This window comes from Microtus ochrogaster, linkage group LG2 (assembly GCF_000317375.1).
Source record: "Microtus ochrogaster isolate Prairie Vole_2 linkage group LG2, MicOch1.0, whole genome shotgun sequence".
NCBI classification, from domain to species: Eukaryota; Metazoa; Chordata; class Mammalia; order Rodentia; family Cricetidae; genus Microtus; species Microtus ochrogaster.
Genome location: NC_022028.1, coordinates 40,812,238 through 40,823,014, shown reverse-complemented (window position 1 = coordinate 40,823,014; position 10,777 = coordinate 40,812,238). Strand labels below are relative to the sequence as shown.

The window sequence follows — 10,777 nt, the reverse complement described above, 5'->3', positions numbered from 1 at the left end:
TCAGTATTCCCATCACCAATGGAACAGGAAAGAGAATGGGGGTGAGTTCAGCCATTGGTCCATCCAGTTGGGTATGGCAAAGAAACAAATCAATGAAATTGAAAGAGCCTGGGAAAGCAAGTTGTTACCATCATGCTCAAGATCTAACACCTTGGTTTTGCGTGAATTTGTACATGAAATGAGACCAACAGGAACCAGCAGAATAGAAGGGTTAGAGTATTAGGGGGCAGCTGGAAGCCAAGGTGGACCGCAGGTATTGCCATGTGTCTGGGTTTCCAAAGCAGATCATCCAAACAGATGACAGATGGGGTTTGTCATGGAACACATTGGCAAGTTGGTATTGGAGAACACTGCATGTTTGAAGGGCAGAGGTTGAGCGTTCAGTTACGGGAGAAGGATAAAGCTTGCATTAATCAAGGCCGAAGCTGCACTAAGCGTGGAGGGACGTGGCTGCGGCAAGCAGCGTTTTCCCCCTGAAGAGACTGGAGGCTTTGCAAGAAGAGTGTCCCGAACTGACGTGTGTTGGCTCTGTCTGGCCTCACAGTGTTCTTTCTCCACTGTGTTGTGACACAGCCGGATGACTCTCCCTCCATGCTGGCAGATGCTGCTGCCAGATTCTCCTGGACTTCTCAGACTCCAGAGCCCTGAGTCAGATAAACTCACATTCTTTGTAAGTTGCCCACTCTGTCATCCATAGCCGATTATAGCAACAAGCACTGAAGTCTTCATTAAAAAGAAATCAGTGAAGTTTGGAGATATGTGGTCACTTTATAAATTAGCACTCTGGAAGAGAATACATCCATGGCCTATGGTGCTTAACTCAGCTTCTGTGCTTTTTGCCAATGGCTTCTGACCCTTTAGATTTTTGGTTTTTGGTTTGTAGTGTTGCTTTGTGATAGATTGCTGAAAGCAACAAAGACACACACTATATATGTATGTTCTTCATGGCTAACCTTACCTCAACAATAACTTTTAGGCAGCAGTTAAATTATTTTAGAAAGAAGAAATTGTTGCTTTTTGCCTACCAGAATCTGTCTGTCTGTCTGTTTGTATGTATGTATAAGTGTCTAGTCTAGAAGTAATTCAAAGGAAAGGTTTATGAGTCTTGAGTTACTGAGAAGCATTTATTTCAGAAACATAGCACTCAGGAAAATTCTTAAGCTTGGGATTTGTCTGGCTTTCCCTCTGGTATAATTCCTTCTATTTAGCCCATGTCAGAGACAGAAAACTGAGTTTGTAAAACTTGAAATTTTAGGTTCATTGAGCTTTTTGCGTTTGAGTGTTCACAGAATGTTTAAGCTCCTTCTAGGCCAGTAGAATCTGTGAGCGCCAAGATGCTTCTCTGGGAGAGGGGGGCAGTTGAGATCTAGTGTGTGTAAACCCCTGCACAGTTTTCAGCAGGATTCTGTGCAGGTTTTGACTGCCCTGGTGTGCCTATGTGCAACATGCCACAGTTGGGACCTTGTAATGGTAGGAAAGGTGGGGATGCACCTCACTGTTGGCATCCGGTGACTATTTCTTATAAAGCTTGACTCTTTCCCCTAGAGTTTCAAAGAGCTCATCCACTTTGGGAGATTTCCTTAAAGACCTTACTTCCCTTGAAGCTTTGGTAACCTTTTATCTAGATGTCACAGATCCTTCCAGAGGCTTCCTCAGACTTGCTTCTGAAGGACTTCCTCAAGGGCCTACCAATCCAAACCTTTTATTTAATTGCTACCAGCATTTTCCGAATTCTGATTTCAACCATTCCAATAGAACGAAGTTGTTATTATCTTCATCCCCCAAGGCCACACAATGCCAAATGGCACATGGCAGTGTCCAAGAAAGAGCAAAGTGGCACATACCTCGTCTATACGTTGGCAATGGGCTCTTCCCTGAAAATAACTAAACAAAAATGACAGCCATCCAAGCTTCATCAGTTCAATCCAAGCTCTGGTGATGAAGCACATTGATACCTTTTAAAAAGCTATTCAAAGACACATGAGGATTTTACACAATACACAAAAAAATACAGAACCAGAGACTTTTTTTTTTTATAGCTAAACAATTTTATTGGCTTTTTTTTTTTTGTGAAATAAAAAACATGAAACAAACCGCCATGGTTAAAGGCTAATCAGTGCCAACCAAATGAACCAGCCACTTGGTTCCAGCAGCTGTGAAGAACACGAGTGGATATTATTGCTTACGCCCCATGTTCATGGATGTGTCTGTTAGGTTTTGGCAAGAGTACAATCAGATGGAGCTTTGGTTGTTAAATCTGACTAGGACTACTCACTGAAAACAACCTCTGGGATTTTTAAGGTGGCCATATGCCATTTCTCCCCGAGTCTTGACATACAGCCTCTCTTTCTATATACCCTTTCCTTCCATTAGCTATGTTCCCTATTAACAAAGTTAAGGGGGAAGGCTTGATCAGACTCCCTCTTCCCCTGCTCCCTCTCTGCCACGAGAGGGTGGTGCATTCCCAGGCCTTTCTAAGCTCTTGAATCTGGTACATGGCCGTGCCAGAAACAATCATCTGCCTGTGGTCTACACAGATTTTTCAAATGCATATGGCATTTGGAGTTTGGACTCAATTGTCTCCTTTCCATCTTTAGAAAAAAAAACCTAGAAAACAAAAACAAACAAAAAAATCAATAGCCCTTAGTGTCAGTAAGGTGACCTCCCAACAGGATGAGCCCCAGTGTCCAGCACACAATATCCCGTGGTAGGTGAGGTGCTATGACTCTCTAATGGTGTGTGTGTGTGTGTGTGTGTGTGTGTGTGTACTGTAACATTTTAATCTGCCAAGGGGCAATGATATTGATGCCTCTTGAGAGCTCCCCTGCTCTCCACGTTCGGTTCTAACACTGAACTTCCCAAAGGACACGGGGTCAGAACTACCACACGATAGCACCATTTCCTAGGCTCTTGGGATTTGGCTCCTTTCTCTGCTGGAGAAAGCAAGACCCGGCCTCCAGCGCTGGGCTTTCATAGGCTCCGTGGTACTGCTGTAGAAGCAGGTGGTCTGCCTTGGCCTACTTTAGTGGTAACCTGAATTTTCCCTGGGAAGAGTTAAAAAAAAAAATATGTCTTACAAAGTGAAGTTGGCCGCGGGTGCGAGGGCCAAGGTGACAGACCTGTAGACAGTGGGACGAGCTTTTCCTCCTTTGCTCGTCTCTGTTCAGGTTACGGAACTTAGTGTGCCAGGAGAAGCGCATTAAGATACCAGAACACCGAGAGCCACCGACTCTGACACAGGCATCCAACGGTAGTGGCACTTGAACTCTGTCGTAGGTACCCAGGTCCGCCAGCTGGTCTTGCCCCTGATAGTACTGGGATTTAATAAGCCCTTCTGGTGATTATGAGGATTATCCTCTTGAATCTAGACAACTTAAACAATAAGATATTTGCCCTCACCGTCGTTTATATGGCACAGATAACCATGTAATTACTAGCACTTAAATAGAAAAAATCTTGTAAGTAGGTAATTATACCAGTGTTGTTCATCAGCACAAAGATTAAGCACTTCCAGCTTGTACTTCGGTGGGGGGGGGGTGATCTCAGCCCAACCCTTTACCTCACAACAAAAGGATAAGTCTGTAATTATGAGCAATGCTCGACTGTGGTCATGCGGGGGCGAGAGAATCACGGGGCAACTTCGTGGTCAACGTGTGGCCTCTGAAGTGAAGTAATACACAGTATTGTCATTTTAACTAAATACAAGAGACCATATAAAAATACTTTCCAATCGGAATCTGGAGCATGAAAGCTGGATTTGCTTGTCTTGGTATGTATAAAAAGGAACAAATAATGAACGGACTAAAGAGTATTGAGCTTCCTAACAAAAAAAAAAAAAAACCCAAAATATAAAAAGACAGGTATGGGCCGAAGGAATGCGGTGAGTTACTCAACTTCCTTTTATGTCCAGGCTCGTGGATGGCGAGCTTGTGCTTTGATCCTGATGGAGAGAAACGCACGCAAGTGGAAAAGCCAGTGCCCGAAACCCTAACTGCGCAAACGGCTGAGGAGACTGGTTTTTACAGTAGAGCTGTCAATGGCAGGGGTGGTCAGAGTGGATGGCGATCCCCTTGATCCCCTTCAGGCCACAGCTGGGGATGAGTGCCAGAAAAACCACTTTCTCCTCGAATAGTGCTTCTTCAGCGCCAGGTCCTCTTTCTCCCGCTCCCTCTTCACACGCTGGTAGTGGTCTTCCTCCTTCAGGTACCACACGGGGGGCCAGCGGTGCCTCTCAAAGTACGCCTGGTTGTCTGGGGGCGGGGAGGGGAGGAGAGATACTGTCGGTGTGATTCCTGCTGCCCACTGACTGTCTTGGACGCTCAGACCAGTCACATGTCCCTCATAAACCTCCCAACAGACACCCTGAGGTGGCAGGAGCTATGAGCAGGGCTGTCTGCAGAAGGCAACATTAAGGTCTGAGATACAGAATCTGTGCTAGGCATAGAGACCCCAAGCCACTGGATTTTCTTCAGAGTTGGTTGTCCATCCACAAACAAAGGGAGGCCAGTTGCCTCAGCATACTCTGTAACAGGGCACCCCTAATTCCAGCCCCTCCCCTATTATTCTCCAAGAAAGACAATCAGCAAAGAGAACCCCCTCCCTTACAACTAAAATTCTTTGGGTCATGTCACTTGAATTTGTGACTTACCACACACTCAAGGGGGACTGACCACATAATGCCCGCTGAGTGTGGTCCCTCCCGAGAGCTTGGAAAGGGTAACAGATAGATGGCAGGGAACTCGTACGCATACCCTTGCCCCTTACCTGCCGACTTAGATTTGATTTCCTTGCGGAACTTGGAGCAGACACTGTTGTAGTTGGTGCAGATGTGGTGTAAACACCAGGCGGCTAGCTGGTTGGCATTGTGAAACTGCAGGAAGGGAACCAGAAGCGGGGTCAGGCTCTGTTTGCTGAAGCCAGGCAATGGGCGAGTGGCATGGCTCAGTAGGTAAAGGTACGCGTTGCCAAAGCTGGATGACAGAATTTCATCTCCGGGACTCCGTGGAGGAAGGAGAGGCCTGACCCGGGGAATTCTTCTGACCTCCACAGGCATGTATGCTGTGGCGTGCGCGCATGTGCACGCGCGCGCACACACACACACACACACAAACATACTAAAAGTTTACAAAGATACAAAAGTTTAAAACAAGTCTACAAAGAAATGCGAACCATTGTAAGGGCGGGGGAGGGAATGAAGAGATATAAAAAGCCTGTAGAACTAATATAAATTCTTGCTTTGCCCTCAGGGTTCTGACTTTGACCATGGCTCTGATGTCAGCCAAGTATAGTGTTCATGTTCCTTCCCTTACTGCCTACCGAGATAGATGGTCCCCAAAATAAACACCGTATCACACTGAGAGTTTCAAGTATGCCTGGCTGTCCTGTCCTGCCTTCCCCCTTGGCCCACTGGTGATAGGTGGCCATGCATGCCCTCTGGAAGGTACCAGTCAGTGGCAGATAGAACGATGCCATCTCTGTTTAAGGAGACTCGGCAATGGAATACTCCGTGTCACATGTCAGAGCTCGGCTTGCTGGGGCCAAGGATCGAAAGGCAAGAAGGCAGCATGCCACAGCTGTCCTGTACCTGCCCTCTGGTTACGTAACAGCAGGCATGGGGGTGAGGTGGGAGGATCTGAAGCTTTTCTGGGTAGATGCCTGGCGAAATGGCAGCTGAGGTCAAGGTGACTGCCCGAGGCCCCCAAACCAGATGGTCCACTCCCTGTGTCTCCTCTGACCCGGCAGGACACCCTTGCCCTTCTGGACTCATCCTATGCATCTCTCTGGCTAATAAGGAACCAGGGAATGGCAGCATGGTTCTTCCGAGGCTTGGCGCTTCGTCTTTTCAAAGCCACTCTGGGGAGACGCGAACCCACAACTCCAGTCATGGAGGTGGTTGGTGGAGGTCCTTCCAGCTTCTTCTTCATGTTGTTTATCTCTGAACATAAAGGGGGGGGGCTTTCAACAGCTCAGAGAACTGGTTGCATGACTTGCTTCCCCCGATTTGAGATCAGTGAGTCCTGGTGTTCAGACTGGAGAATTTATACCACAGAAATTGCAAGGACAAAAGATCAGGGTTCCACTGTGTGTGAAGCCCTCTTTGGCTTGAAGGCTAACAGGTAGGCTAAAACACAGACGTCATGCTAACTTCCTGCCAGGGTCTGCCAAGGCTTAGAAGCAATCACACCACAGCCTGTCATGGGTATATGGGAAGACAGGAAAAGGTCGCATTTTTACTTCCAGTGAATTGCCCAGTAGAACATTCTGGGCCATTACAATTTCTTCTATGCAGGATACTTATGGATAGAGCCCAGTCATAAATTATCCCTCACATTAGGGGAGGAGGTATTTCCAAACACCTCAAATTTTGGACAACTGGTTCTGATGAGGCATGGAGCTTCTACTGCAGTACACACCCGCCCTCAGCTTCTGGTCTTGACTGGATGGATTTTCAAGCTGGGTTTTAGGAGTCTGTGACCGTAGGGGATCTGCTGCTCGGATATACTGGAGGTGGTTCCCGGGACTTGGGGACCACACAGCCAGAAATTCTGAGGCAACTGGACTCAAGTCCGAGGCAACTGGCGGTTCCCAGTCCCAGTGTACCTTCTCCCTGTGAACTGAGCCATCGCCTGTGGCCACACTTGGCCGGGCTGAGCAACACCTGCCATAGTTCCACTGTCCTCTTCCTGAGGTCACCTTCTCTCCTGTGATTGGGCAACAACCACTTAAATTGCCTGACCTAAGTCTTGGTTAGCACTGTCCTTACTGAGAGAGAACAAAGGAAACCAAACTCCACAGGCAGAAGGAAAAAAAAAAAAACAAGTTTAGAACTCAGTCTTCATGCCCTGCCTCTGGAGTGTAAACTACTGTTGCTAAGTTTATGCTGGGCCCAAATCATTCTGCCTGCATATTCTGCAGTGGAAGAGAACTTCCATCTTCAGGGCTTCTTCTTGAACATCCTTTTCCCCTGTAAGGTTGGGAGGTCAAGGGTTGCCATCCTCCTGTCTTATGGAGGAGGAAACTGAGGTAGAATTTATCTTTGTGCCTAAACCTTTAGTCGGATCTCACCCAATCTTTACTTGGATCTGGAAGAGGTGTGTGTGTCTACTACATGCACGCATGGATGTTTGTGTGGGGCTCATGGACACCGATACTAACAAAACTGATCTCAGAAAACTCAGGGAACCTTCAGTGAACCGTTCATTGGCAGGGGGGCTTGCAGAGCTTTATGGAATGTTCTAGAAACTAGTCTTGGCCAAATACTTCTCCAAGAACTCAAAGAAGGAAGAGAGGCACCATTTCCCCCTAAGCCAGTGATTCTCTCACATATGAAAGCATTGCCTCAGGAGGGCAAACTGGTATGGAGGAAGGGGTCCTTGGGGTCCTTGTTTAAAAGGCAGCCCGGTAGGCGGGACGCTGATCAAACTCTAAAACTCTTTGATCTTTCCAGTGTAAAAGCACACCTCTGTGACATCTGTATTTGGATGGATGGGACAGAGGGATGTTTCTATCAGTGTTAAAGTGGGCTCGTGGGACACTCACCAGGGATGGGAGATAAGGGCCCACAAACCTACCTGCGCCAATTCCAAGTAAGAGAGCACTTCACCATCGATGCCCACTCCACTCATGGCGGCCTTTGTGAGCTCCTGGACGGCGTGCTGCTCTGGGAAAGAGAGAGCAGGACAGGGTTAAACCACTTGGCCTGGAGGGGCTGGTCGAGGAGCACTGGAGAAAAGAGGAGATGGTGGACACAGTTCTGGGTAGATGCTAGAAATGAGTCCCGGGCTGACTCAGGTGGTTTATCAGTACCCAACCCAGGCATCCATGTCTCTAGGGCCTCTGCGCTTCTAGAATAGTCAGAAATCTCTTAGACCTTCCTGACCCCACCTGGGATGAGAACCATGGACTACATGTGACTATTTCAACTTGGATAATTAATACTTAGCTCATTGGCCACACCAGCCCTGTTAAATACTCAATAGTCACACATACCTACCCCCTTGGAATGTACAGACACAGAAGAGATCCATTGCTGGCAGATGCTCCTACTAGACCGTGTGGTTCAAGTCTAGCATGGTCATGGGATCCCCTAAGTCCAGACACAGTCCTCTTTGAGTATATCTTCAAGGCTCGCTATCTTTTGACAGCAAAGACTGAATGATAGAGGACCATGTCTACTTGGGGAATTAAAAACTGATGATGTAGGTGGTTTGGTAGAGCGCTTGCCTAGAACGCCTGAAGACTTGCATTTGATCCCCAGCACTGTGTAGACCAGCTGTGGTGGCCCACACCTGTAATCCCGTCGTTTGTGAGATGCAGGAAAATCAGAAAGTAAAAGTTTTCCTCAACTACACGGGCAGTTTGAAGCCAGCCTGGGCTACTACATGAAACATCACTGAAAAACATAAATGTGAAGGCATATATGTTGGCCTCAATAGTTACAAAGAGATCACCCCAAGTACCATCTCTTGGAATATAAAGATGGGGAAGAACATTGGTCCTAAGTAATAAGACTCCAGTTGGAGAGGGCTGTGTCTGCTGTTGCCCTGTGCCCAGCTCCTGCTGCTAGAGTATACATTGTGGCTCTGAGGCTCGGGTGACTGTTTCTCACCTCTGTTTGGGTAGTTTCCAGCCCTAGGCTAACATGGGTGTAATGGGTGTATGATGTTTTTGTTCAGCTTAAGGAAAAGGGAATAGGGTGTTTTTGGTTTTTTTTTTTTTTTTTTTTTTTTTTGGCTTACAATCCTGAATCACACTCCAATATTTCAGCAAAGTCAAAGAGAGAGGGTGGGTTGGCTTATTTTTATTTTTTTCTTTTTAAAGCCATCTTTATTTATTTTGGTTAAAGTTTCTCCATTGTTTAGCGGTAACGCTGTTTTGTACTTAACAGACTGTAGCTTGATGTTAATGTAATTTTAATAATTCACTGAGATACCAGGAATTTCATGCTACAGCAGCCTGGGACTGACCCCGCACTGTCTGAGGTGTGTCTATCCTGTCCAGGCATGCCCGCCTCCTACCTGGCTCTGTGGTCTTGAGCCACACACTTGTTTGCACAAGTTGGTGCTCCCTTTGATCCAGCCCTCCTCAGCTGGACAGATTTACAGAACGATTTAGAGATAAATTTCCCCGAGAAGTCGTCTGGGCTCTCTAAGTAACGGCCAATGTGACGGTTAATCGTGACTGTCACCTCGACAGCATCTGGGCTCACCATGGAAACGCTCCCCTGGGTGTGTTTCTCAGGATGGGTTTGGGGAGGTCTGGGCGGGGGGGTGGGGAGGGAGACCCTCCCTGAGTGTGGTGGTGCCGTCCTATGGGCTGAGTGCCCAGACTGAATGAAAATGAGAAAAACAGATTCCCTACCATCCCTCCCTGTATCTGGGCTGCTGGTGCAGCGTGCCCTGCTGACTGGCTACCCCTGCTGTCCTGCCTGCCCTGCCATGTTGAACTGCAATAGACCCTTCCCTGAACTTGTTTTTGTTGTTTCCCCATGACTGTAATTCTGCTGCTGTTATGAATTGTAAAGGAAATATATTTGGAGGTGGAGGTTTGCCAAGGGGGTCTCAACCCACACTTTGGTCGGACTGTGTCCACCAAATGCCGTAGGCAACCCAAGGGCCATGCTGGGAAGGTGTGCGGATCAGTACCAGCAGGATTTTATAACGTCATGCAAGAGGACTGGAGTGAGTTCTCACACAAGCTTTCTGAGGGTCACTTAAAAAAAAAAATCTTTCATGTAGAAATCAGCCCCATGTTCTCGGTGTCAGATTTAATCTTTAAGTAAAAACACAACTATACTGATAGAGAACACAGAGCAGATTCAGCAGATTTGGTTCCAAGTGACTTTGGTCTATGAAAAACGAAATCAAATTTATCTTCAAAGGACTTGCGTATAATCTGCGGATGGTCACCTGGGCTTGGAACTCACATATTTGAAAAGGGAATTCTCATTACAGCTCCCCGAAGCTAATGGGTGAAAAGTCATATATTCATTTGCATCTACGGCTTTAGCAGATTGGGGAAATGACTTTTTTTTTTCCTTATTCTCTTTCTTTTTTCTTTTTCTTTTGTTTTTTTGTTTTTTGTTTTTTGTTTTTTTTTCTGAGACAGGCTTTCTCTTGGTAGCCCAGGCAGTCCTGGAGGTTGCTTGGTAGGCCACTCTGGCCTTGAACTCAAGTAGATTCACCTGCCCCTGCCTCCTGAGCGCTGGGACTAAAGAAAGGTGTGCTCCATCATGCCTGGGCGCAAATTCTTTCTTTTAAATTGGGGAAGAAGCAAGAAGAAAAGAGAACTCTATTTCCAGGTAATTTGTGTATCGGAGGGCAGAGAAATCACGAAAGTCATTGCTAGAGGGTGTAGTACATATTGCACAGTTTGGCTTGCTCTCCGCTCATTTTGACTCAGTTATTCGGAAAATTTTGGTGAAAAGCCTCATGGGCAGAGACAGTTCTCCCAGGGCTCAAGGAAGGCCAGTAAACGACAGTGTGTCTCTGCTTTCACTGGAATTAGTTCCCGGGCAAGTATCAGGCTAAGCACCCTGACTGCTAACTCCCACCTCTAAGGGAAGGCCGCACAAGGCTTAACATTTTAAAATAAGGGATTTAAATGCATGTATTCCACCCAGACTTGCTTCAGCTTACCCACTGAACAAATGTAGAAGTTACAGAAAAGACTTCCGAAGTTAAGCCAAATCTTTTTCTCCCCCCCTCCCGAGATGAACTTGACAGTGTCAGAGCATTTTCAAAAATAGCTTTAAGAAAAAGAAAAAAAAAAAAAACAA

General features: G+C 46.7%; 1 protein-coding gene across 2 annotated transcripts in view; it reads right to left on the bottom strand.

Annotated features, from left to right (window-relative positions):
• Nucleotides 1–2,057: 2,057 nt before the first annotated feature.
• Nucleotides 2,058–10,777, bottom strand: part of Rhobtb1 (Rho related BTB domain containing 1) — a 66,036-nt gene continuing 57,316 nt past the window's right edge. For both annotated transcript variants that reach the window (XM_005360152.2, XM_005360151.3), the window contains exons 9-11: nt 7,572–7,660; nt 4,765–4,870; nt 2,058–4,250 (exon numbers count right to left, since the gene is read on the bottom strand). In XM_005360152.2, coding sequence (XP_005360209.1) covers nt 4,081–4,250; nt 4,765–4,870; nt 7,572–7,660 — 365 coding nt within the window. In that variant the 3' untranslated portion in view covers nt 2,058–4,080. The remainder of the gene's footprint in view (nt 4,251–4,764; nt 4,871–7,571; nt 7,661–10,777) is intronic.